General features: G+C 36.7%; 1 protein-coding gene across 1 annotated transcript; it reads left to right on the top strand.

The window, feature by feature from the left end:
* The first annotated feature begins 2094 nt into the window (after positions 1-2094).
* hnf4b (hepatic nuclear factor 4, beta) lies at positions 2095-25308 on the top strand. The gene is made up of 11 exons (XM_067416827.1): positions 2095-2271; positions 2384-2523; positions 10786-10969; positions 12779-12873; positions 15418-15518; positions 15803-15952; positions 16054-16141; positions 16633-16785; positions 19706-19969; positions 23435-23554; positions 24630-25308. The coding sequence occupies exons 2-11, from the start codon at positions 2409-2411 to the stop codon at positions 24755-24757; spliced, it is 1398 nt and encodes a 465-aa protein (XP_067272928.1). The 5' UTR covers positions 2095-2271; positions 2384-2408; the 3' UTR covers positions 24758-25308.
* The last annotated feature ends 396 nt before the right edge of the window (positions 25309-25704 follow it).

A 25704-nucleotide genomic window follows, 5' to 3' on the forward strand; every position in this document is an offset into this window, starting at 1 on the left:
TACTTTTTGGTAATTTCATGGCATGTTGCAGCATAACATCTGACAGGGCTGGAAAGTGTGTTATTCCTAGGTGATAAACATTTTTATGTTGTAATAAGCTACAAAAATAAAGTTAGAATAATGTCACTTATACACAACCTGACAACGTGTCATCTGACAGCAGATACTGAGTTTACTTAAACGGCATCTGACAGAAATGTCAACAGCGTTCACACGTCTTTCAAAATACTAGACTCGCATCAGAAAAAAACATTTAGAATTACGTTTGTTGTTGTTTCTTTGACTACACACTCCGCTACCCACCAGTTGAGAAACACTGATATAACTACTTTGTGGTAGTCAAACCTCTGTGGAACATATTCATAATTAATGTGATGAACTTCACCTCTGCTATATGACAGTTATGGGCATGTGATCTACCAGTGTCAGCTGCCACTTCACTGCCATTCACAAAGGGGGAAAAAAAGAAAACCAAACAATATAACAACCAAACATAATGTATATATTACACACGTAATGCTGCAACTGCAACATATCACAGATCATGTGCATTAATTGGCCACAGCTGCTACATATTGTTGAGATTTTATCTAACAATAGGCATTAATATAGACCGGTAAACCCAGCCTGATCTGCCGGTGATTTGATTTCGACTTGCAGCTCAGTCTGGAAACCTGTACATTCATTTCTACTGCTTCTGTCACACTTTTACAGGTTTAACACGATGACAGATAGAGCAATGATGGGTCATTGCCCATTGAAAAGGCCCCTTGTGGTCTGATTGGTTGAAGGACTATTCAATTGCATACAGTCATTTGAATTATGCTCGTTTATCATGCCTCTTGTGCAGTAGAAAATACAGAGCAGACTGCCTGGACCAATGTTCAATCTTAGATTGAGCTTGGTCTGGTGATAGCCAGATAAGCATTAATATGGATGTCTGTAGCATAAGATTGTTTTATTTTTTTTATTTGAACAAATAAAACAAAAGATTAACAAACAGATTCAGTGTGAAGAGGCAGCAACCAGAGTTGCCAAACCCACTTATTCTAAGTGAATTAGGGGTCATTTTTTCAAGAAGTTATTTCTTAAGAATTAAGGTCAATATAAATCATTTTTTTAAATACAGTGCATTTATCTCATATTAAGATTGTCACTTGGTTCTTGACTTTTTGAAGGACTAGAAATGGTTCAAGGAACAAAAACAAAATGTTTTTGGCAGAACATAGAAAACTGGAACAAAATCACTATCGAAGTGAGTGTATAGGGGATCCCTGCACTCTTAAACAATCTTTTTATAATTTTTATATATTTTCTTTTCTTTTCTTCAGATTATTAAAATGTTTTTAAGAGCTGTTTACTGAACAACTTCTGTGACATCACTGTGAAAACCCCCTTTTGAAACCTTTATTTTTAAGAGTTCAGTTCAGTTGTTTTCTAGCGAAACCTGGTGACACCAGCAACAACTATTGAACAAGACCAATAGGTGTCAGAATAAAGTTTGAAACCACTGGTACTATTTAGATGAATAAGAGATAAACATAAACAAAAACGTAGTGACTGCACCTTTAAATATCCAAACACTTTTGTGGGGGCACTGAATAGTTTTCTTGTTGATTGTGTCGATAATAATGGTGAAAGAGCTCAAGTTGTTCTTATTGTTTCCCCAGCAATGTGATCCAATTTTAATGTGGTATGAGAGAATGAATGTAACTCAATAACATGTTATCATGCTGCCTTTGATCAATAGCACCATTGACCTGATAGCAAATGTACCAAAAGGGCAAAGTTTGAAAATAAAATCTACTGGCTGTTTTCTTGAAGAAAGAAGATGGTCATTGGACCACTCAAAACACTATGTAGACTTATCAACTTCACACTACGTCTACGATCATGCTGCTGGTCTCTGTGCTACTTGTGGTAAGGTGCATCTTTTAAACTCAATAAAGCAAATAAAGTAACAACACTATGCTGAAATATATGAGCTTGATATTATTTCCCACTGAAAAGTGAGTCATGTTTACCTGGTCCGGAGCCCTCCCCTTTATGATTCCCTCTACACTGATAAGAGAACAGCAAACACATAGACATTTGGCAAAATCTCAGCCTGTCTATCAGTCTAGCTCTTTTGAGTCTTGGCCGTTAATTACTGTATCCTCAGTAAATCAGAGCGCTCCATATTTTGACCCAGTCAATGTATGGCAGAACAACGATCGCTGGAAGACATCTATGTGATTCCAACATTGGAAGTCTTTTATAAGGAAGGGCAAAGTAATTGATCCAAGAACACAATGATATGCTGAGGCTGAAGTTTTTACAAGCTCAAATGGAAAGCCGTTGAATGAAACGCTGGTGAGCTTTACAGTGTGCTGTTGATTCTCAGATACAGGCCGAATCCAGACTTTACCATGAAGATCTCTGGGACTTCTCTCAACCTGAGCGTAACAGACTACGGAATAACCCTGGACCCTACATTCACCATGCTAGAGTTTGACGGTCTCCGTGTTCTCCCTGTACAAACAGGTATGTCTAACCTTTGCTCTGCTGACTCATAACCCAGTTACTGACACAAAATGATAGTGGTGAATTCTGAAGACAAGCCTTTTTCTATGCTTGAAGACCCTGCTGAAAAGACCAGCTGGGCTAGTTAATGCTGGTTAGTGCTGTTAGTTTAGCCATTTAAACCAGCTGACTGTCCAGTGAAGTCTTGCTGGTTTAGTTAGTTGGGTCACTGACTCAGTGTATAAGAGTGTCCATTATAAAAATTACATCTTTTTAAAATATAATTTTGTTCTTTAGAAATGTATTTTTTGTATTCATGTTGGTTTCATATACATTGTTAAAAAAAATCAGGCCCCAATTGAACATTTTCTAGTGACTGATCACATCAAAAAAATTTAGTTGGCCAAATTTAATTTCTGTTAATGCAATTGCATCAATTCACAGAAATTCAATTTGGCCAACTGAAAATTTTTTATCTAATCACTCACTAGAAAATTTTCAATTGGCGCCTGAATTTTTTTTTTTTTTTTTTTACAGTGTAGTCTTGAAAACTTACCCCTATTTTAATGTATTTTGTATATATATATATATATATATATATATATATATATATATATATATATATATATATATATATATATATATATATATATATATATATATATATATATATATATATATATATATATATATATATCATCTATTATTAATGAATACCATATCAATTGGCCATCACATTTTCATTTCATACCTGATCTTACTTGGACATGATAAAAAGGTAAAATAATCTCATATTTTACTAAAGGGGTACTTCAGCGCCGGGAAGATGAATCTGTATTTAAACTGAGTCATTAATGTAGTAGAAATGTGAAATGATTTTTGAATTTGGTGCTTTCTATACTGAGAAAAGACAGAAAATGTATTTTTGTATATACTTTTTTGAAAGACTACAATTCCCAGAATGCTTCGCTGCCCTGTGAGGCCACTCCCAAAGCCACCGCTACTGAATCCCTTTTACTTTCCACCACCGCATTCATCTTCATAAAATCAGTTTAAAAACTGGACGTGTCTGTTCAATATATTATGATTTAGCCGCTGAGGGAGTGTCACAAACGCAAACTGAGAGCTGAGGTAAATGCGTCCACGCTCGCGGCAGTAGTTCTCAGCGCATGTTCAGTCTGGCACGTTTTCAGTTTGTGCCTTTGGAACATTAACTATCATATATAAAATACTCACTTTGCTCCACCGTTTCCATGAATGACTGCAGCTGCGAGCTGAGCTGTGAGTGCGACCCCATCCCCCATGTGTGAGTTGAAAACATGCGGATATAGCTCCCTCTGCTGGCTGTAGTCTCTAGCGTCTGGCCAAACATTTTACCGATGACGCAAATCGACGATATTTGCATCACTGGAGTAATTTAATAAAATGTAATAAAATGCATAAATCTCTCGTCAGAGGGGGATATTAGAGGGAGGAGCACGATCATTGGAATATACTCCAGGGTTTCTACTGATAGAAAGCCATATGCTAATCGCTGAAGTAACCCTTTTAAAGACATATTGACCTTGACACACATGAGGGTCTTCTGGAGTTCTATCTATGATTCATAATTTTGTGCTTATGTACCACATAAAAATTGTTTTAAAGGTGCACTATGTAACATTTATTTCAGTAAAATATCCAAAAACCACTAGGCCAGTGTAATAGATTTTGTTCAATTGAGTACTTACAATATCTCAAATGTTTCTAACTATTTGTAAATCTTGAGAAAAATGCTATTTAACCAAGGAACCCGGACGTGTGAGGGAGTCCCCTTTATTTTGCAGAAACGCTTTACTTTTGACTTTAGTGTACAACAAGTGTCACAGCAGCTGCAGAGCGAATGCACAGAGTAAGGTCATAACATAATTTTCAACACACTCAAATGTATCTAATATGATAAAAAGAGCTGAGTTACCTTAAACTCATGACCGGAAAAGCGTAAAAAGGCGTCGGCGACTGTGGCATAATAAAAGTCGAGATGCTCGCAAAGTGTGTGTTGCGTTCATCTTAATAACAATCTCTCCTGCGGCCTTGCTCAGCTCACACAACACTCGGTCCTGCTATGCTTCATACTACAGTGACGTTAATAATCGCATCCATGAAGATGATTTCTGCCCGAGTCCTATCCCGATTCTTTTCCACCGGCTGTGAGGTGAAGACCACATGGCCCAAGATTCTGTGCTCAAAATTAGCATCATCAAACATCACCTTTGTTTTGAGGCGACCTCTAGCGGATGGAAAAGTTAGAGAGTGCACCTTTAAATACTATATTATATATAAAGGATTATTAGGAGCACCATACTAATACTGTTTGACCCTCTTTCGCCTTCAGATCTGCCTTAATTGTACATGGCACTGATTCAACAATATGCTGAACGCATTCTTTAGAAATGTTGGCCCATATTGATAGGATAGCATATTGCAGTTGATGGAGATTTGTGGGATGCACATCCAGGGCACGAAGCTCCCGTTCCACCACATCCCAAAGATGCTCCACTGGGTTGAGATCTGGAGACTGTGGGGGGCATTTTAGTATAGAGATCTCATTGTCATGTTCGAGAAACCAATTTTTTAAATGATTTGAACTTTGTGACATGGTGCATTATCCTGCTGGAAGTAGCCATCAGAGGATGGGTACATGGTGGTCATAAAGGGATGGACATAGTCAGAAACAATGCTCAGGTAGGACGTGGCATTTAAACGATGCCCAATTGGCACTAAGGGGCCTTAAATGTGCCCAGAAAACATCCCCCACACCATTACACCACCACCAGCAGCCTGCAGAGTGGTAAGGCATGATGGATCCATGTTCTCATTCTGTTTACGCCATATTCTGACTCTACCATCTGAATGTCTCAACAGAAATCGAGACTCATCAGACCAGGCAACATTTTTCCAGTCTTTAACTGTCCAATTTTGGTGAGCTCGTGCAAATTGTAGCCTCTTTTTCCTATTTGTAGTGGAGATGAGTGGTACCCGGTGGGGTCTTCTGCTGTTGTAGCCCATCTGCCTCAAGGTTGTGTGTGTTGTGGCTTCACAAATGCTTTGCTGCATACCTTGGTTGTAACAAGTGGTTATTTTATTCAAAGTTTCTCTTCTATCAGCTTGAATCAGTCAGTCCGTTCTCCTCTGCCCTCTAGCATCAACAAGGCATTTTTGCCCAGGACTGCCGCATACTGGATGTTTTTCCCTTTTCACACCATTCTTTGTAAACCCTAGAAATGGTTGTGCATGATTTGGGACTGGGATTTAGTAACTGAGCAGATTGTGAAATACTCAGACCGGCCCGTCTGGCACCAACAACCATGCCACGCTGAAAATTGCTTAAATCATCTTTCTTTACCATTCTGACATTCAGTTTGGAGTTCAGGAGATTGTCTTGACCAGGACCACACCCCTAAATGCATTGAAACAACTGTCATGAGATTGGTTGATTAGATAATTGCATTAATGAGAAATTGAACAGGTGTTCCTAATAATCCTGTAGGTTAGTGTATATAGAATATAATTCTTTTAATGAGGCATTAACTCATTTATCTATATCAGGACAAGTCTTGAAATTAAACTTACATAAATGTATAGATAAAACAAAACATAAGTGTCTTGTCATTGACCTATCCTAGTGCACCAGTAGCATCCCATTCTCAAGAACAGCTTCCAAAACACGATTTATCCTGTTGACCAGCAAAGATGGTCTTTTCAGCAGGGGAGGCTTGTTTGAATATGATTGATATTACATTTGAGTTGCATATACACTACATGCACGGCTGACTTAAAACATAAACACAAAGATAAATGTTTAAAAGTGGTCTGTCAGCAGTTTGTATGCATGTCTGCTGCCAATGAACATGGAGAACCGAAATGCAAGCCAAGTAGAGCATGTGTTTAACCATTCTCATTTTTTTAAACTCTTCCATACTTGAGTGTTTAGGCCATTTGCTCACAGAACAGGGCACTAAAAGGTAACTTCAAAATGACATTAGGTCCTATAGCATGATATGCTGCTATTTCAATTACTATCCAGTCATAAGAGGAGTTTTCAAAAGCCTGTGCACACACCACTTCAACCTGTTCCTGCTTTCCATTATAATCTCATTTTCTATAATCATTAGAAGCACTGCTGATTCAGATATACTGGATCCATCTTACCAAAGCACACATGCGTGGGTGCCAGAAGCATTGTAGACTCTTAATATAATATGACTGGCCTTTGAACCCAGAGGCGCTCTATATGTTAGAGGATATTACCTCTCTGAGTGGGTTTAAAGTGCAGTGTATTATTTGCATACATTAGGCTTTATTCCTGCATCGGCTAAGTGAAGATGTGACGTTCACCGGCTTGGGATGCAAACTGGTGGCAATCAAATTCAGAGCCTAATTTAATGCAACACATGAGGGAATTGAATTAAATTTTAGCTAACACTGCGAAATTACCTAGGAAATAGCAGTAGACTGAGTTTTTCACTGACCTGTTTAATTAAATGGAGTTTCTCTTTCGCAAAGTAATAAGTACAGACGCTCTGACTCAGAGCGGATAACCCACTGGGTTATTGGACACATTTCCTCCGCTGAGTAAAAATTGCAATCATTTACATCAGGGTTCTGCAACAAGGGGATTGTCAGTTATATTTAGATAAATTCACCCTTATTGTCCCTAAAAGAAGTTTTATTTATATAGCGCCTTTCCGTAGCTCAAGGTCACTTCATATTGTACAATTACAGTATACATTTAGACACCTATACATCTATATATACCCATCACATAATACATATGATTGCATTATCCAAAATGCTTGTTGAAAAGATATGTTTTATATATGTTTGCATGCTATTCCTTTCCTTTAAAGCGTTGTGATCTTGCCCCTCCTTAAAAGTCTAAACTTAATGTACAAATTAGTCAAATCATGTAACGGGACTGTTGTAAAATGCAATCTTTTAAAGGACATGCTTTATTTTAAAAAGGGTTATTAAAAGCGCATTAAACTACAAAAGAGACTGATCCCCGCACGTGTGTGCTGAGAGAGAACACAGATTAGCAAAGGATACTTGGATACTAAATAGCAAAGTATACTAGTTTTAGGTGTATGTCTAAACTTTCAAATATACGCAAACATATGTCAAAATGTCAGTCTTTGTGAGTATTTACATAAAGAGGCTTACCGGAATAGTCTGTGTTGCCGATGTTCAGCTGCAACACCGGTTACATCACTTGCTAGAGGCACTGCCCCCCAACTTCATTTAGATTTTTTACAATAGTAAAAATGATTTAGTTCAGTTAGAGAACAGACTCTACAATTAAAAACTGAACGTGTTTGCCCAATGCAGCGTGAGCCGAACGAGAGTCGCAGCACAGACCAGCAGCAGGAGTCATTTCAATTATCATGAGATTGAGGAGCTGACTAAAGCCTGGGATGCACCTCACGATTTTCGGCTGTCACGGACGAAAGACTGCCATTGTGAAACTATGTTGTACAGTGAAAGAGTTTCAAAGACAGCCGTTGTCACAGTCTTAAGACTAAAAATAGGCTACGATCATTTTCTAACAGTGTCAGAAATTCAGCATGATCATCGCACTGTGTGTTTGCTGCTATGACCTATGTCTACTAAGCAGCCAATAAAAAATGCAACATGAATCAACACAACATGCCACTAAAACTTAAAAATGCTTAAGCTCTTTCCTTTCCTCTTTTTCCCCTGCATCCTCTTATTTTCAGCACACATAAAAACTATAACAGCCTTAGTGTGATTCTTCATGGTCTTTTTGGTTACCACTTGCGCATGCTGATGACGTTTTATTAGGGCCTGAGCACCAATGGTGTGAGGACCCTATTATAATTGCTCAGCCTATTATTATTCTCCCAAATTAATCATATTTTTGGGGGCCAAAACATGCTCGAAAAGATGCTCAATAAACTTTGCACATGCGTCAAGTGGTGAACATTTACATTTGATATGGGTTTCAGAATTAGATGTGGCAAAATGGCTCGATACCGCCACCTACAAAATTTCAATGAAGCGCTGTTCGAGCTTCGTTTCATGTACGAGTAGACATGTAGCATTCCAATACCTACAAAAAAGACCCTGGGTGCAAAATCACACAAAAAAAACAGGAAATTATATATTTTTAATTTTTTTCTGAAAATGTTTTGTGGTTTTTGCCATTTCCAGATGTCGTACTTTAAGAAAGTCCTCCTAGAGATTTAATCAGATCATCATCATATTTGCACAGTCTAATCTAAATGCCTGTTGGCGATGTTTAATTAGATCTTGAGTTTTCCCTGGAGGGTGTGTCTGTGGGGGCCATAAAACAGGAAGTTGTTGTAACTCGGGCAGATAATTTCCGATCTGCTGCGTTTCCATTACAGATTCGCGAAAAACTTTTGCGATATTTCTTAAATGTCGATAAAAAACTATTGCGAAATGACAGCGTTTCCATAGCTGCAGTTATGCGACTAAATCGTATTATTTTCCTCTCACGATAGGTCATTCCAAAATGATGGCACTTGGTAGGTTTGTATATCCTATCCACCACACTAGCCATTATTTTTATTGGAAGGAGACGTGTCCAATGTCCAAGCGTTAATGGCAAGGAAAGCCCCTTAGGTTAATTAAGCGGCACGGATATGAGGTGTGTGTGTGTGTGTGTGTGTGTGTGTGTGTGTGTGTGTGTGTGTGTGTGTGTGTGTGTGTGTGTGTGTGTGTGTGTGTGTGTGTGTGTGTGTGTGTGTGTGTGTGTGTGTGTGTGTGTGTGTGTGTGTCAGATCTGCTTCAAGGTCTTCATGATAATGTAGCATTTCTGTGTTTAGAATCCAGTATTACTGTAATCCGATTGTCTTTTATGAGTTTAATAAAGAACTCCATCTCGTCTTCTCTCCAAACAAACGTCATCTGTAAATAATGATCGACTTTTACGCGCGCCAGGTTGACGCATATAGAGAAGAGCTAAATATTTGTATTTGGTTGGTAACTCATGTTTTTTGTATATTTTTTATACCACTTTCGTTATTTTGGCTAGACATTTCATTTGATTGGCAGAAGAACTGAATTTAGAAATGCTTTGGAAAAGAAAAAAATGGCATTTAAAAAAACAAAACAAAAATGTTTTAAATGAAGACAGCGTTTGGAGTGAGTGCATGCAAAATAATTAGTTCCCTGAGTCCAAAAATAAAAATAAAAGTAGACAGTTTATAGTTTATAATTATGTCTTGAACTTATCTGTATACAAATGACAGAGTATTTTGAATTGTTTCTATGGGAGTTTTTGCGAAATTGCCGCGTTTCCATTGGGCGTATTTTCAATTTGCAGTTTCAATTTGCGCAATTTGAAGGGTAATGGAAACGCGGCTCTTGACTTGGATGAAATCATTGACATTTTCAAGAGCAAACCCCACCAACTACTCCTGTAATTTCGGAGAGATAATAAAGGCCCTATAGGCCTACCTTTTCTTTTCTGTTAAATAATTTTATTTGCAACGAATTGAATATTCTTCTCATGTTCTCTCTTCATCCCATGCTATTTTCACATTTGGCAATCTTTTAAGCCTGTCTTTTGACGCAAAAATATGAGTTTCTTTTAGAAAATCCAGTTGTTATAAGTTCACAATTATGAGATATAAACTCGCAATTGTGTGACATAAAGTCAGAATTGTGACTTTATAACTCGCAATTGTGAGAAAAAAAGTGGAAAATATAGCTTCCATATATAGCTTCCATATAAGCTATAACAGTATATCAGTCAGTCATTTTTATTAGGTTAAACAGTGACTTGATAACGTTTTTAAATTAAGGCCCACCCACAATTGGTCTGGCCCATCCAAAACTGGAATCCTGCCGCCGTGCCTGGTGTGAGGGCCCTTTCATCTCTGCTTGCATCTTTAATTCTTCTTATAACCATATTTTAATAAAATGTTTATATCAATGAAAGATATGAAACAACTAATTTACGCAACTGTTTTCAACAATGATGATGATAAGAAATGTTTCTTGAGCAGCAAATCTGTATATTAGAATGATTTCTGAAAGAGACTGTGACTGAAGACTGGAGTAATGATGCTGAAAATTCAGCTTTTTTACGTATATTTTATATACGCAACAATTTTAAGTATATTAAAATAAAATAAAAATATTTTAAATGGTTATAATATTTCATAAGTTTACATTGTTTCTTTGTTTTTGTTTTTCAAACAAATGCAGCCTTGGTAAGATTAATAAGGGACTTCTTTCTTTCTTTTTCCAACTAAGATCTTCTAATACCAGGCCATGCATCTGCATCAGCCCCAGATCCTGTGCCGCAGCAGAGCAGCATGAATCTTTGTGCTATCTGCGCAGACAGAGCTACAGGAAAACACTACGGTGCGTCCAGCTGCGATGGATGCAAAGGCTTCTTTAGGAGGAGTGTGCGCAAGAACCATGCCTACACATGCAGGTGAGATGACCATGCATTCGCCATCAGATTCATAACTATACACATGTGCTTAACATGCTTACAAATAATGTTTAATTAATCTAGGTTAGTTAAACATAGTGTGAATTGTTGCTATATAGAAGAGTTTGAAAATTCACTTTGGAGATGAATTAAGATTTCAGATATTGTTATCTGATACTCACTGAGAGCAAAATGAAAGCCAGTATAGGATCCAATATACATTGACCCATATATTTACTGAATTAAAAAAGGTACACTATGGCCCATTAGCTGTAAAAAATCAATAAATTCTGCATACATTTTACATAAGAACATTGTTTTGGTTGTGCTTCAGCTCTGTGTGACAGTGCGAATGAATATGGTTGTCCTGCAGCTCATTAAGCATTCACTAGTCCTAGGCTGATAACCAGATGGAAAGGATATCAAGATGAGTTAGCTAAAGATGTTACTGTAGCTCTACTAGGAATGTGCATCTCTATAACTGAGGCCGATGCGTACCGCTATGCATTACGATGCATAGCAATGATTTGATAAATTAAAGATAAAGTACACAACAACATTTTTACCTTTAGAGTAAGATGGTGAGTTACAAATGTTCATCCTTAGTGTGTGTCAGCTTCTACGACAACTAATGTAAATATAAATAATACATTAAGATAACCTTACAAAAACAGTAAAGCGACAGGCATTGTTCATGGTTAGTTCGTGTTAACAAAACATTAACTATGTAATATATAAACTTTATTACAGACTCTAGGCCCAACAACAAGACATACAAAAAAAAAAAAAAGTTATATAATGTTATATATATAAAAAAAATAATGTTAACCAATTGCGCTGTTAATGTGAATAGATGCATTAATATATGTGTGAGTTAACATTAAAGGGATAGTTCACTTTGAAATTAAATTTTGATATGTTTTAGCTTACCTCATGGGCATCCGAGATGTAGGAGTATTTGTTTCCCCAGTAGTTTAAATTTTGATCATTTTAGGTCAAACTGTTCTTGTCTGTGCCTCATATAATGCAGGTCTATGGTCACCACCTCAAAGAGCATACACAGAGAAGTCCAAATTAAACAATCCCCCATCGTAAGTACACACTGATGGCCTAAGACACGAAACGAGCGGTTTGTGTGAGAAAACGAACAGAATTTATATCGTTTTTAACCTCTTGTACACCACTACGTCCGACTGATCCGAGGGCGCGCATGTGTGTTTCCTGTGGTGTACAAGAGGTAAAAACGATATAAATACTGTTTGTTTTCTTTGAGGTGGTGACCATAGACCTGCATTATGTGAGGCACAGACAAGAACGGTTTGACCTAAAATGATCAAAATTGAAACTACTGGGGAAACAAATACTCCTACATCTCGGATGCCTATGAGGTAAGCTAAAACATATCAAAATTTAATTTCAAAGTGAACTATCCATTTAACAAAGATTAATAATCCTGAACAGAGGCATTGTTCATCGTTAGTTCATGTTAACTAATGCATTACTGAATACAACCTGATTATAAAGTGTTACCTTTATACAATCCTATACAGAGTTGATGTCACAGCGTATATAACGTAAATGTTATTTCACAGCTCCACAGGAGTTGACTGACACATATTGTCTTAGTGGCAGGAGCACTTCTATCAATTACCACAATGTCTATGTCTAGAACTTAAACTTAAAAAAAACCTTTTATCTGTGACCACCTTTATCAGAAGTTGTGAGAGTATGACCTGAAGTGTTTCTTTGAATCCCTTCAAATGTGAGAATTATAGTAGCCTATGTATATCTGTCTTTGTGTGTGTGAAGGTTCAGCAGGCAGTGTGTGGTGGACAAAGACAAAAGGAACCAGTGCCGATACTGCAGACTTCGAAAGTGTTTCAGAGCCGGCATGAGAAAAGAAGGTAACAGAATGAGAAAAGTCCATTTCACTTTAGTTTATGATGCAGAGTTAAAAGACTTTCTTCAAGGTCACAGATCTGGACTGGGCCTACAAAAACTAATTGAGTTATTGGACTTATCCCAATACTTATGAATGTCTGCATGCCTGTGTGAATTCAAAATATTGAACAACTGGGTGAACTGAAAATATTACAATATTGCAATTCCCAAAACCATCATATAAAATGTAATATACTTTCAAGGTGAAAAGCAAAGAAACAATATAAAAGCCTGGGCCACTGATTAAAATCTTTAGAAAGGTCTCTGCTCTGCTCAATGCATGAGGCTAAGACATCTTGTCAAAGCTGCTTTTAAAGATGCCAAGTTTCACAGTGAGGGCTAGTGTCATTTGTCCTTAACATTTATTGGAATAGATAGCCTTCCTAAAAGTCTTCCTTAGTAGGATAAAGCCGCATCCTTTTAAAAAAAAAGTAACAGAGAAACAATACATTTCAGTGATCTGGTGTTTATAGCTCTGACGTCTATTAAGAGTTGCTAGACGACACTTGCGGCAGATCAGATTTGCTGCCACGAGGGTGCGTCTAGATTTCTAGGCTAGTGTTTCACCACACTCTGACGTCACTGCCTAACATATACTGAGATAGATTGTTTGCTGGGCCTGGTGCCAATAAAAGCTTTTCTTTGACTAACAAGGGAGTTTTCAGCTTCAAAACTTACAAAACATTCTAATGTCACAATTAACTTTTATATATCGAAGGCTGAATGAAAAGTTGATTCATCAACTCATGACCTCTTTAAATCATCATACTTTTCATAAATGATCCACATTCATGCAAATTCTCTTAAACCATTCAAGTGTGATAGTGAGAAAAAGAGCTACTTGACTGAATCACTTTTGTAGCTAACATTTTTTATTTTTTTTATTTAGTTCTTTATGACCTTCAGGATTTCTTTTTAAAAGGGTTTAAAAACGAAAGAAAAGACGAGAGTCGGCTGTTTTTGAATAGCCTATTGTAAGTTTCGAATTTAAAATGTTTGTGAATTTTATCCTATAACCTATGTTTAAATACTTTGCCCCTTGTGTGAGCTAAATCTAAAGTACTAGGCAATATAAATATGAATTAATGAATTGAATAAAATGTTGTACGTTAAAACCTGACTTCTATGAAAAAGTAAAGAGAATTGCAATTCTGACGAGCCATGTTCAGTAACAACTTTTGGATTTTAAATAAAAAATGATGAATAAATGCTGTGTGTGGTATGCAACAGTGTGGATCACATGTTGTTGTTGTATAGTGCAATGCTTTACCAACTGAGCTATGCAAAACCTGAAATATTAAGCAGATAAAAGGGGAAAATGCTTTAAAATGAAAGTGTCCTGCTGCACAACTTTAGAAAACACTCCTGTGCATCTTATTTAATTAATTAAAATATTGTCGATGGGGGCGCAACTTTAATAAACACTCATATTTCAAGGAAGTGACAAACGACCTATATAGGCGTATTGGTTGGAGGACATGTTGCCGAGAACTAATATATGCTGGCTTTTGCTTGAATATGCTTGTGTGTCATGTTCGCTTGTTTGTTAATTTGCGATCGTATTGTCACTCACTTCAGCGATAAAGAGCTGTTCATTTCCACACCGTATGGAGCATCTAAATCTCCTCACTGTCTGTTTCAAAACGTCAGCTCATAAAATGTATCCAACAAGTAAGATACTATACTCCTAATATGATTTTTTTTCCTCTTTTCATGATCTATATAACCCTTTTTCGGTCATAATTGTAATATGTCGTTAGATGGACTATTGCGCATGTGTACTATCAAGTTGTCATTAGAACAGTTTGTGTTTTTGTGATCCCTATAACTCTAATCTGGTCATAATTGTAATATGTTCATTAGTTGGAATGTTGTGCTCATTTACTATAGAGTTGTTCATGAGAACGGTTTGGTTTTTTGTGATGGAAGGGGTGACCTTTTGGGGGTAGGGGCGTGTTTGTTTTCAACAACGGTCACCAGAAGGTACTTACCCCTAGCCTGGTCTTACCAGACTCTCGTGCATTTCATTTGTACAGAACTGAACTTAAGTACATTTTTAAAAAGTAAAAAAAAGTTTAAAAAGTAATAATGTTAAGTTAAAAATACATTTTAGATAATTATGTTTTAATAATATTTTGTTGTGCTGGGTGATTGCTAGGGGGCTTCTATTGCGCTCTGGGTGGTTGCTATGTGGTATTGGGTGGTTGTTAGGGGATTGATTACTGGCACCTTCTATTACTATTTTATTGAAAGATTATGAGGGCATGTGAATTGAAAAATATGGATAAATACGTTATCATAAATACTGCAATATGACATAAAAAAAATAAGTGGTCAATTTTGCTTTCATAGTGACTTTAAGTTCTTTTCCACAAGGGTGTTACTGTTTTTTTTTTTTTTACTTGACCATTTTTATGTAATATGCATGTGCTGGCTTTGTTATCTGTTTTCTATAAGAAACACAAGTAAATTGATATTATTTTGACTGATTTTTGCTTGTCTCTTAGCTGTTCAGAATGAGCGCGACCGTATCAGCTGTCGTAGAGAAGGCCAGGCCGTGGGCACTCTCACCATTGATGTGCTACTTCAGGCAGAGGCTTTCACTCAGGTGAGCTTCCTGATGAACTTACTTTCAAAACATTCACATTTGTGAACAATATTCCATTCTTTCAAACATTCAGCTCATAAAGCATTCAAAAATCTGAAATGTAATTATTTACAATTTTTTATTTTAATTATTGTAGTTCCCTTTTTAAGGCATTGATTAGCTGGTTGAAGTGTTTAACTGGGGTTGGAGTTAAACACTGCAGGACAGCGGCCCTCCAGGACCAAGTTTGAGGACCCCTGGTTTATGGTTTTATCCACTAACTCTACTCCTTCCGCCGTTCACAGAACCCCTCCCAGAATCTCATGAGGGACATCAACACTAAGAAGATTGCCTGCGTGGGTGATGTGTGTGAATCCATGAAACAACAGCTCCTCCTCCTAGTGGAGTGGGCGAAGCGTATCCCTGAATTCTGTACGCTGTCGGTGGATGACAGGGTAGGCCTGTTCCCAAAAGTGTTTGTTTGATCATGAGCTATCACGTCTTGTATTTTGGTGGACACCAAGTGTCCTGTGTTGATGTGTGTGTGTGTGTGCAGGTGGCGCTGTTGAGAGCTCACTCTGCAGAGCACCTCATCTTAGGGGTAGCAAGACGTTCACTTCCCTACAATGACATCATTCTGTTAGGTGAGTGAGTGAGTGAGTGAGTGAGTGAGTGAGTGAGTGAGTGAGTGAGTGAGTGAGTGAGTGAGTGAGTGAGTGAGTGAGTGAGTGAGTGAGTGAGTGAGTGAGTGAGTGAGTGAGTGAGTGAGTGAGAGTGAGAGAGAGAGAGAGAGAGAGAGAGAGAGAGAGAGAGAGAGAGAGAGAGAGAGAGAGAGAGAGAGAGAGAGAGATTGTGTGTGTGGGGGGGGGAGGCTAAATGATTAGCTCTCAATCATTATATATTTTGGGATAAGGGTTAAAAAAATAATATTTAATAAACAATATTTTTTTTAGTGATAATCAACACATTTCAAGTACCAGAGCTATATACAATCTGATATACAACTTTTTGTTTAAATGACAACATAGGAATACACATTAAAAGTTACAGAGCTCACAGAGTAATGCATTTGAATGACCCGAAATTGGCTACCTTGTATGTGAGCATGATTTTTCATTATACTGTGTTTGTGCAGGAAACGACTTCATCATTCCTTTTAGAGGCACCGAGCAAGAGATGTCCAAGGTAGCGTCTCGTATCTTTGAAGAGCTGGTGAGACCTCTGAAAGAGCTGAACATCACAGACACAGAGTTTGTCTGTCTCAAAACCATTGTCTTCTTTGCCCCAGGTTAGTCAGGGATCATCGCTTTGTTCCCAGTCAAACACACTGTCTGTGCCAGGAGCTTCTGTGCTTGTTCCTGGCACTGTTTTGTTGTACTGACTTCTTTGGTTTCATGATGTTTTATGAGAATCTATTAATATCTGAAACACGATGGTGTGGATTGTTGAGTTCTAGACTTTCCTGCCTGTTGGCCTGGAGGTCTGATTATAACAGTGGAGCCAGGTTGGTCAGAAAGGATTGCTTTGTTTAATTTACTACAGTTAGAGCAGAGGTTGCCAACTTTTTATCTTCACATGTTTGACATAAAAATGTCATTAATAAAGAAATATTACAGGTTTTGTCTATTTTTCAGTCGCACTTTATATAAGGTGTCTTTAACTACTATATACTAACATTTAAATAATTCTTTAATACAGTGCACATGTGTATGTTTTTACATTGTACTTATATTTAAAGATACCTACACATAATTACCTCTGTAGTCTATCTATAATTCCACTGTTGACCCTTCCCTTACCCATTAACCCACCCTGAGTGTGTGCACTTAATCGCTCTGACGCGCTCTGACGATCTGATAGCATTTAACTTAATTTAGCTCACTAAGATCAAGTTAGACGACCAAACACCTCCACGTTTTCCCTATTTAAATACAGTTAAACGAATAGTTGAACTTCTAAGTGGATTAAAACGGAGAACTATAATGTGTGGAGGAATAGCACTTCTAGAGTAGGCCTACTTTGACTCGGCGTTATTCCCTTAACTAAAATGCAGTAAAAAGTCCTGGCTGAAAAATGCTCCCTCACATCTCCCCCCCTCCCCCCTATTAACAGAAATGAGAGAGGGAGGGTGAGATGTGAGGGGGGATGTTTCAGGCGGGACTTTTAACTGCGCAGAGTCAAAGTACTCTAGAAGTGCTATTCCGCCATACATTATAGTTCTCCTTTTTAATTCGCTTAGAAAGGCGCCACGTTTTTTTTTTTTTTTGTCATCATACTTAATTGTTCAACTATTCGTGTAACTGTATTTAAATAGGGAAACTGTGGAGGTGTTTGGTCGCTTCTAACTTAAAATCTGTTTACTACCATAGTGAATGAACTGGGCTTAGTGGGCTAAGCTAAATGCTATCAGATCGTCACTGCATGTCAGAGCGATTTAAGTGCACTGTGCACACACTGAGACGAGAGAGGTATGTATCAAATCATCTTAGTTAAGAGAATGACATAGTTTAATATGAAAAAGCGGTGGAATATCCCTTATAACCTACCCATAACACATGATTAATTTAAATGTTAGTACATAGTACTTAAAGGACAACTCCGGTGAGAAATGAACGTTGGACTAATTAACACGTGGTTACCGAGAAGATCGTTCTCTGGGATGCGTTTTCATGAAAATCGAATGTAAAGAGTTTTATCTTTAAAAACAGATTAGCTTATAACACTAGTCTATGGGGCACAGGGTAGTGAAATTAAATCGCTAGTTAATACCACTAACAAGGCTAAAAAATAGCCTCACACTAACTGAGGGTCTCTACATGCACACCGAAGCATTGAGAACTTTGAAAGTGCACAAACAGTTTAATAAGATGATACTTTATAAACACATTGCATTATGCGTTTACAGACAGCAGCCATCTTGGAAAACAGTCTCGACGAATCGATCCACGAGCGCTGTTCTCAGTGAGCTGGTCGATAGGAATTAAGTTTGTGAAATGTAATAACATGGACATTTTTATTTTTATTTATTTATTTTCTGTCATGTTCAGTGGTTTCTTCCGGAAAACAACAGACCATATGAGATTCCAAGTCACAGTTCATCACTTAGCAGAGCGCTCGTCGCTCGACGAGTCGAGACTGTTTTCCAAGATGGCACCTGTCCGTGAACGCGTAATGCACTGTTTATAAAGTATCTTCTTATTAAACTGTTTGTACACGTACAAAGTTCTCAATGCTTCAGTTTGCATGTAGGGACCCTCATTATGCTACCGTGTTAGTGTGAGGCTATTTTGAGCCTTGTTAGTGGTATTAACTGCTGATTTAATTTCACTTACTCTGTGCCCCATAGACAAGCGTTATAAGATAATCTGTGTTTAGAGATAAAACTCTTTACATTCGATTTCCATGAAAATGGATCCCAGAGAAGGATCTACTTGGTAACCATCTTTTAATTACACCTAGGTTCATTTCTCACCGGAGTTGTCCTTTAAAGACCTAATATAAAGCGAGAACTAAGAGCAAATAGCTCCCCCCACTGTCAGCATCCATTTGTGATTTTAATAAGTATAATCATATACACTGAACATTTTTTTATTGCATACTGTTTCACAATCTACTACATGTATACATTGCTAATACTATATATATATATATATATATATATATATATATATATATATATATATATATATATATATATATATATATATATATATAAAATACAACAATAATATTTACACAATGTATATAAAAAATTTGTGCTAACGTTTTGAGAACAATATTAAAGACCGGATATCACATAACAAATATTCTGTTAATGCTACTGGAAGAACATTTGTTCATAGCTTTGAGAGAACCTTGCCAGAATATTCTTAAAATGTTCCCTGTTAGCTGGAAAACAACTGCACAAAAGAGTTGGACAAAATTCAGAACTGAATAATTGGCTTCCTTTCAATTCATTTTGGAATGCATGATTTTTCCCTCTTAAACCAGTTGCAGACATTTGTCCAGAGACTTTAAACATCTGTCTGAGATTGTTGCTTATAAAATATAATGTACATTTTCACAAGAACACCTACACATACAACACTCAATACTCAGTTATCCATTCCATGCACTCATTGACAAATGCTTTCTCAGCTAAACACAATACATCTCTCAATGACCTTTGTTTTTGTAACCAACGTCACTGAACACCGTCTGTGTTTCAGATTGCCCTGGACTGCAATGCGTTCAGGCAGTGCGCCGACTGCGATTCCAGGCCCAGGTGCTGCTGGATGAGGCCACTAGTGAGCAACGAGGGCGGTTTGGGGAGCTGCTGTTGTTGCTGACCACACTCCAGAGTGTGGCCTGGCAGATGGTGGAGCAGCTGCAGCTGATGCGGCTCTTGGGCAAAGCCAATGTGGACAGCCTGTTGATGGAGATGCTCCTGGGAGAAGAAGCAACCAGAGGACCTGAAGCACTGCCGGCCTCAGGTACAAAATTAATGTGCTTTGTACCGAATTAAAGAACGATAACAAGTGAGATCTCTTTAATATCTACATTATATCTTCAACCCAGCAGTGAGATTAAATGAAGAACAAATTAAGCTCTTAGACACACTTGCTGAAGTCTCAAGCTTCCCAGATCTTTCTCATAACAAAACTACACCAGTAATCTCAGATTTGTCTCCATTGAGAGATCTCATCAATGCCGCAGACACTGGTCAGATTGTCATGATACTGTATCAAACTGCAGTTACGCAACAAAAATCATTTTTTTTAATAAATTTCTTGTGTAACCCTTGAGAAAAAGAAGTGTGCTTAATTATTTTGAATATACACTTGTAGTGTACTTAACATTTTACATTTTTAAGACTTAATGTACTTGCAGATAATATAATATTAATTATATAAATGTGTACTTATAGACTTTCATAACAAGTTTTTTCCTTTGAAGTACATTTTAAATCATTAAGTTTCAATAATAATTTGTCATGCTTTAAATGAGTACACTTATTTTGAATAGCTAAAGCACATGCAAAGTAGCCTACTGTGTTATTCAATATTTTATTTAACAGTACTAAGTTCATCATTACAAATGTATAAATACAAAAGTCTTTTTTACTATAGGACACATTTATAAGACATTAGAAGGAATTATAAATTCCACATAAAATTAACTTAAAGGGGGGGGGGGGTGAAACACTCAGTTTCAGTCAATCTTGAGTACCTATAGAGTAGTATTGCATCCTTCATATCTCCGAAAAGTCTTTAGTTTTATTATATTTATAAAAGAAATATGGGCTGTACCGAGTCTTTCCGGAAAAAACTATGTGCCTGGAGGCGTATCGTGTGGGCGGAGCTAAAGAATGACGAGTGCGCACAAAGCGGTGACGTCCTCAAGCGTGGAGAAACCCATAGCTATCGATCTCAGCTAATACAGATATGATCCAGAATCAGATTCGGAGGCTGAAATAAATTGAACAGGAGAAACAGTAACAGCAGGACGTCCGTCTCTGTGGTCTGTACTGTATTTAGTGGCCTGTCAACATTTGTGTGTGTTTACTCGCAGTTTATGAGGACATGATTCGGTTTATAGACTATTGTATGCGACTAAACCTTAGCAGTAGCAAGCAAAACGAATTTGCACGTCAGACTAGTGTAACGTTATACATAGAACAACAATGGAGTAACCGTTAGCGCATTTGAATGACGAAACACGCTTTGTGAGAACCTCCTCTAGGTTTATGTTTGGGTGGTTTTACAATAAACAAACTGACACCTATAGTGGTCAGCTAAACAAATGTATTTAAACACACACCATAGATCGCATGCTCCATTGATAAATTAACTATACACGATCGTGCCGTTTACTGATGTTTACTCACGCGACTGATAGCCAACAACAGACATTTGAAGCAGTTTTACTCACCGCCTGCTTCCAAAGCAGGACCGAACCTTTATCGCTGGGACCGCTCCGTCAAAAACACACTTCTTTGGGATGATTTGGTGAAGTCCTGTGACAGCAGTGGCCATGGAAATCCACTTTGAGACGCGACTGAAGCAATGTTGTGAAGCTTCCCGTCATTTCTGCGTTCAAATCGGTTCAAATGCAGCGCTGCCTTCCCGGAATGCTGTGCTGAAGCGTTGAAGTCGCTTGATGTCACCCATAGGAATAAAGTGGAGCGCGGCGCGGACTATAAAGTGTTCACGGACGAGTGGATCTGCAGCTGAGAGAGTGTTCATGGGCGTGCATTTGCTCTCTCGCCTCTAGTCACATGCACGCGCACCCTACCGGGAGAAGAGCCCGTACGGCCCATACAAGGACCTTCCGCTCTCAGAAACTTGTGAGAAACCGGAAGGAGTATTTTTGACACAGAAATACTCCATCAAATGTCCAACATTAGTTTTTGAAACTTTGTTTATGTTTAGGATGGAAATCCAAGTCTTTAACAGTGTAAAAAGCTCAGCATGCATGAAACAGCATTTCACCCCCTTTAAGTGGGTCAAAAAAGCACAATAAAGTTTAGCTAATATGTTTTTTAATATAAATATAAACTATGGTAATTAACATGCAATCAAGTGTCCTAAAACCTTAGTCTTTTCACATTTAAGTATTCCTTTAAGTATATTTATTATTTCCATAACAATTTAAAGTAAGCACATTTTTACCAGCTCATATTATAGCTTTATTCTCATATACTTATTTCTCTCAAGAAATTTTAAGGAGAAACATCTGAGACAAAGTTCAATCAAAAATCTAATATATCTGAGAATTTCATAAACTCTCCTGAACGATAACATGTTCCTCTGAATTGCCATGCTGCTGATTTAGGAATCGTATATAAACTCTTGGATGAGTAGTGCTGGTCCTGAGACATCGGTGATGGGATAAGTTACTTTGAAAAGTAATGCTTTACAATATTGCATTAATCCCTTAAAAAGTAACTAATTGCGTTACTTAGTTACTTTTTACGAAAAGTATTACTTTTATGTTACTTTTTTTCACCTGGGCTTGTTTTATATGTGTGTGTATATATATATATATATAAATAATTAAAATAATAATTATAATAATTATAATATATTATAATAATTAAAAATATTTTTTTTGATATATATATATATATATATATATATATATATATATATATATATATATATATATATATATATATATATATATATATATATATATATATATAGCAAAAAAAAAATATTTTTAAGCAAATGTAAAGACCCTTTTGCACCAAAAGTTAAATGATTAGCCTCAGGTAACACTAACAATTAGCCATAAGCCATAAACGCATTTTTGCCGCAGCAAGTACATTGGTCAAAGTGAGATTAAATGTATAAAAATATTTTTTATTTATTTAACATATTTAATTATTGAAGGTTTGAAATCTGATTATGCATTTCACAAATTGTATTAATTTTGAGCAATACTTAATCTTTTTTCTTTTTTTTTGCAAGTGAGATTAGTAAATGCACACTCACCTTTAGTCTAGAACTAAAATAACCATCATGTTCACACACAACGACTCCGCACTTAGTTTGTCTTAACATGGGGACAGGAGAGCTGTCATTCAATAAATGTGAAAGCAAAGTAACCTTCATTACTTATAATTGAAAAAGTAAAAGATATTTGTTGTAAATTTGAAAAGTAATGCATTACTTGTTATTTGAAAAAGTAATTGATTACTTAATCCGAGTTACTTGCAATGAGTTACCCCCAACACTGTGAGACATCATGGAAATTTTCTCCAGCACAAACTTCATTGAACTCAAAGCTGGTTAAGATTCCAGAGGAGAACTCAGTCCAGAGTCCATCTGTCTCAGTCTAAGCTCTTGAGCTTAAGATAAGACCCACCATTAGCGCTCTGAGGAGGCTTTTTCGGATTTAGCTGCAGTTAATGGCTGGAAATGGAATAAAACAATAACTTTTCTGCCTTTCTGTAGAGTCGAATCCTGAGGCACTTATATTCAGCACAGCTGCAGAGTCTGTCCTCTCCAGAGGAATACTGACAGAGCATATCCCAATGCCTAACTTCACATCGGTGATCCTTCCTGTACCTTCTAGTGAGTATCACAAGCTCAGGTAGTCAAGCTGTCAATAAAGGGATAGTCCACCCGAAAATTTCAATTTTGATTTAATTTATGCACCATCATGTCATTTCAAACTTGTGTGGATTTGTGTACATGTGAAACACAAAAGAACATATTTTGCACAACGTCTGTGCTTCACTTTTCCATAAAACACATCCAACCAACACCACACTTTACACAGTAAAAACTTTAATTTAAGCATTAAATGTACTTTATTTCAATTATGTTTATTTCATTTATTATGCACATTATAATGCATTGTATAGTCTCTAACACAGACACACACACACACACACACACACACACACACACACACACACACACACACACACACACACACACACACACACACACACACACACACACACACACACACACACACACACACACACACACACACACACACACACACACACACACACACACACACACACACACACACACACACACACACACACACACACACACACACACACACACACACACACACACACACAATATTTATTGATTTAGAAATTACAGAAATTAAAATTGTTAATATGAAGGAATTATCCATATTGACTCGTTATAGTTGTTGTAGCTGTATATTGAATTATGTATTGCATTGTGTTGTGTTTTAGGGTTAAAGGGAAAGTAAACTTAATGGATAATGTCCTGGCAGAAAATTACCAGTACCTTTTCCATTTTTCTACTGACCTTTTCCTTACAGTGCATAACAATAATCCATATGACCCATATGATCATCATTCCAAGTCTTATAGCTTTGTATGATCACAGAATCTTTGTTTTCAAATAAACTATAAGACTTGAACAGCTGGAAGTTTTCCAATCACAAATCTAGTTTATGTTTAAAAAACCAAAATGGTATAATGGGAATTTGTAGGCACCTTATTATTAGTTATTCACTTCACTTCAGTTAGGTTTAAGTTTATGTGTATGTTTTGCACAAAATAGTTGCAAAGCCCCTTCACAGAAAACGCATGTTTCAATGTTACTTCACTGGCCTAGATATAAATTGTATCATTACTGTGACTTTTGTCTGTAACAGCTCTGCCTGAAGATCCCCTGCTACCCACACACACTGGGCCTGAGGTCTTCACACATGAACAAGCAGCAGACATGCCAAGAGAAATGTCCAGCAGTCTCGCCATGCCAACTGTACACACGTGCCTTTAACCACATGTATAAAGGTTATCCAGACATGACTAACTTTATATACTTAAAGGGATAGTTCAGCCAAAAAATAACATTTTGACATCATTTACTCACCCTCAATTTGTATGAAACTCCTCTATGAGTTTCTTTCGTCTGCTCAACACAAAATAAGATATTTTTAAGAATGTCGGTAACCAGACAGTTGACGAACCCCATTGACTTCCATAGTATTTTTTTTTTTTTCCATAATATGGAAGTCAACTGTTTGGTTACCCATATTCTTCAAATTATATTACTTTGTGTTTAGCAGAAGACAGAAACTCATACAGGTTTGGAACAACTTGAGGGTGAGTAAATAATGACAGATTTTTTTTATTTATTTTTTGAGTGAACCATCCCTTTAAGACCTTCACCTCTGATGCATGTGCACTGCACACAGAAACTAAAATTGGGGATGGGGAGTCATTGTGTTTTACATTTAACATGCTATGCTTAATAATAGTGTTAAAATGTAATGGTGTTAATTTTTTTATGTGAGCGATAAACATACAATAAAAAGCCTCCAAGCAGTATTTTGTATTGAGATCACTGGTAAATGATTGTCTAATTTATTGGATGGTGACATGGCAGGGCGCGTACATAAACATTACAATTCAACAACTCTCATGGGTTCATGGTTCAATCAGATACCAGATGTCAAACACATGAGGGATAGTCTGCCTGATTGGTTTCAACATCAATATATATATATATATATATATATATATATATATATATATATATATATATATATATATATATATATATATATATATATATATATATATATATATATATATATATATATATATATATATATATATATATATATATATATATATATATATATATATATATATATATATTTATATATATATATATATATAATCTATACTTATCTATGTTTTGTTGTATCATATATTTGTTGT

Source organism: Pseudorasbora parva, chromosome 1 (genome assembly GCF_024679245.1).
Source record: "Pseudorasbora parva isolate DD20220531a chromosome 1, ASM2467924v1, whole genome shotgun sequence".
NCBI classification, from domain to species: domain Eukaryota; kingdom Metazoa; phylum Chordata; class Actinopteri; order Cypriniformes; family Gobionidae; genus Pseudorasbora; species Pseudorasbora parva.

Excerpts from the sequence above, each read along its gene's own strand:
- hnf4b (XM_067416827.1), top strand. The coding sequence starts at position 2,409 with ATGAAGATCTCTGGGACTTCTCTCAACCTGAGCGTAACAGACTACGGA. Across the intron at positions 12,874-15,417 it reads AGCCGGCATGAGAAAAGAAG|CTGTTCAGAATGAGCGCGAC; the intron begins GTAACAGAATGA and ends CTTGTCTCTTAG. Across the intron at positions 19,970-23,434 it reads TGAAGCACTGCCGGCCTCAG|AGTCGAATCCTGAGGCACTT; the intron begins GTACAAAATTAA and ends GCCTTTCTGTAG.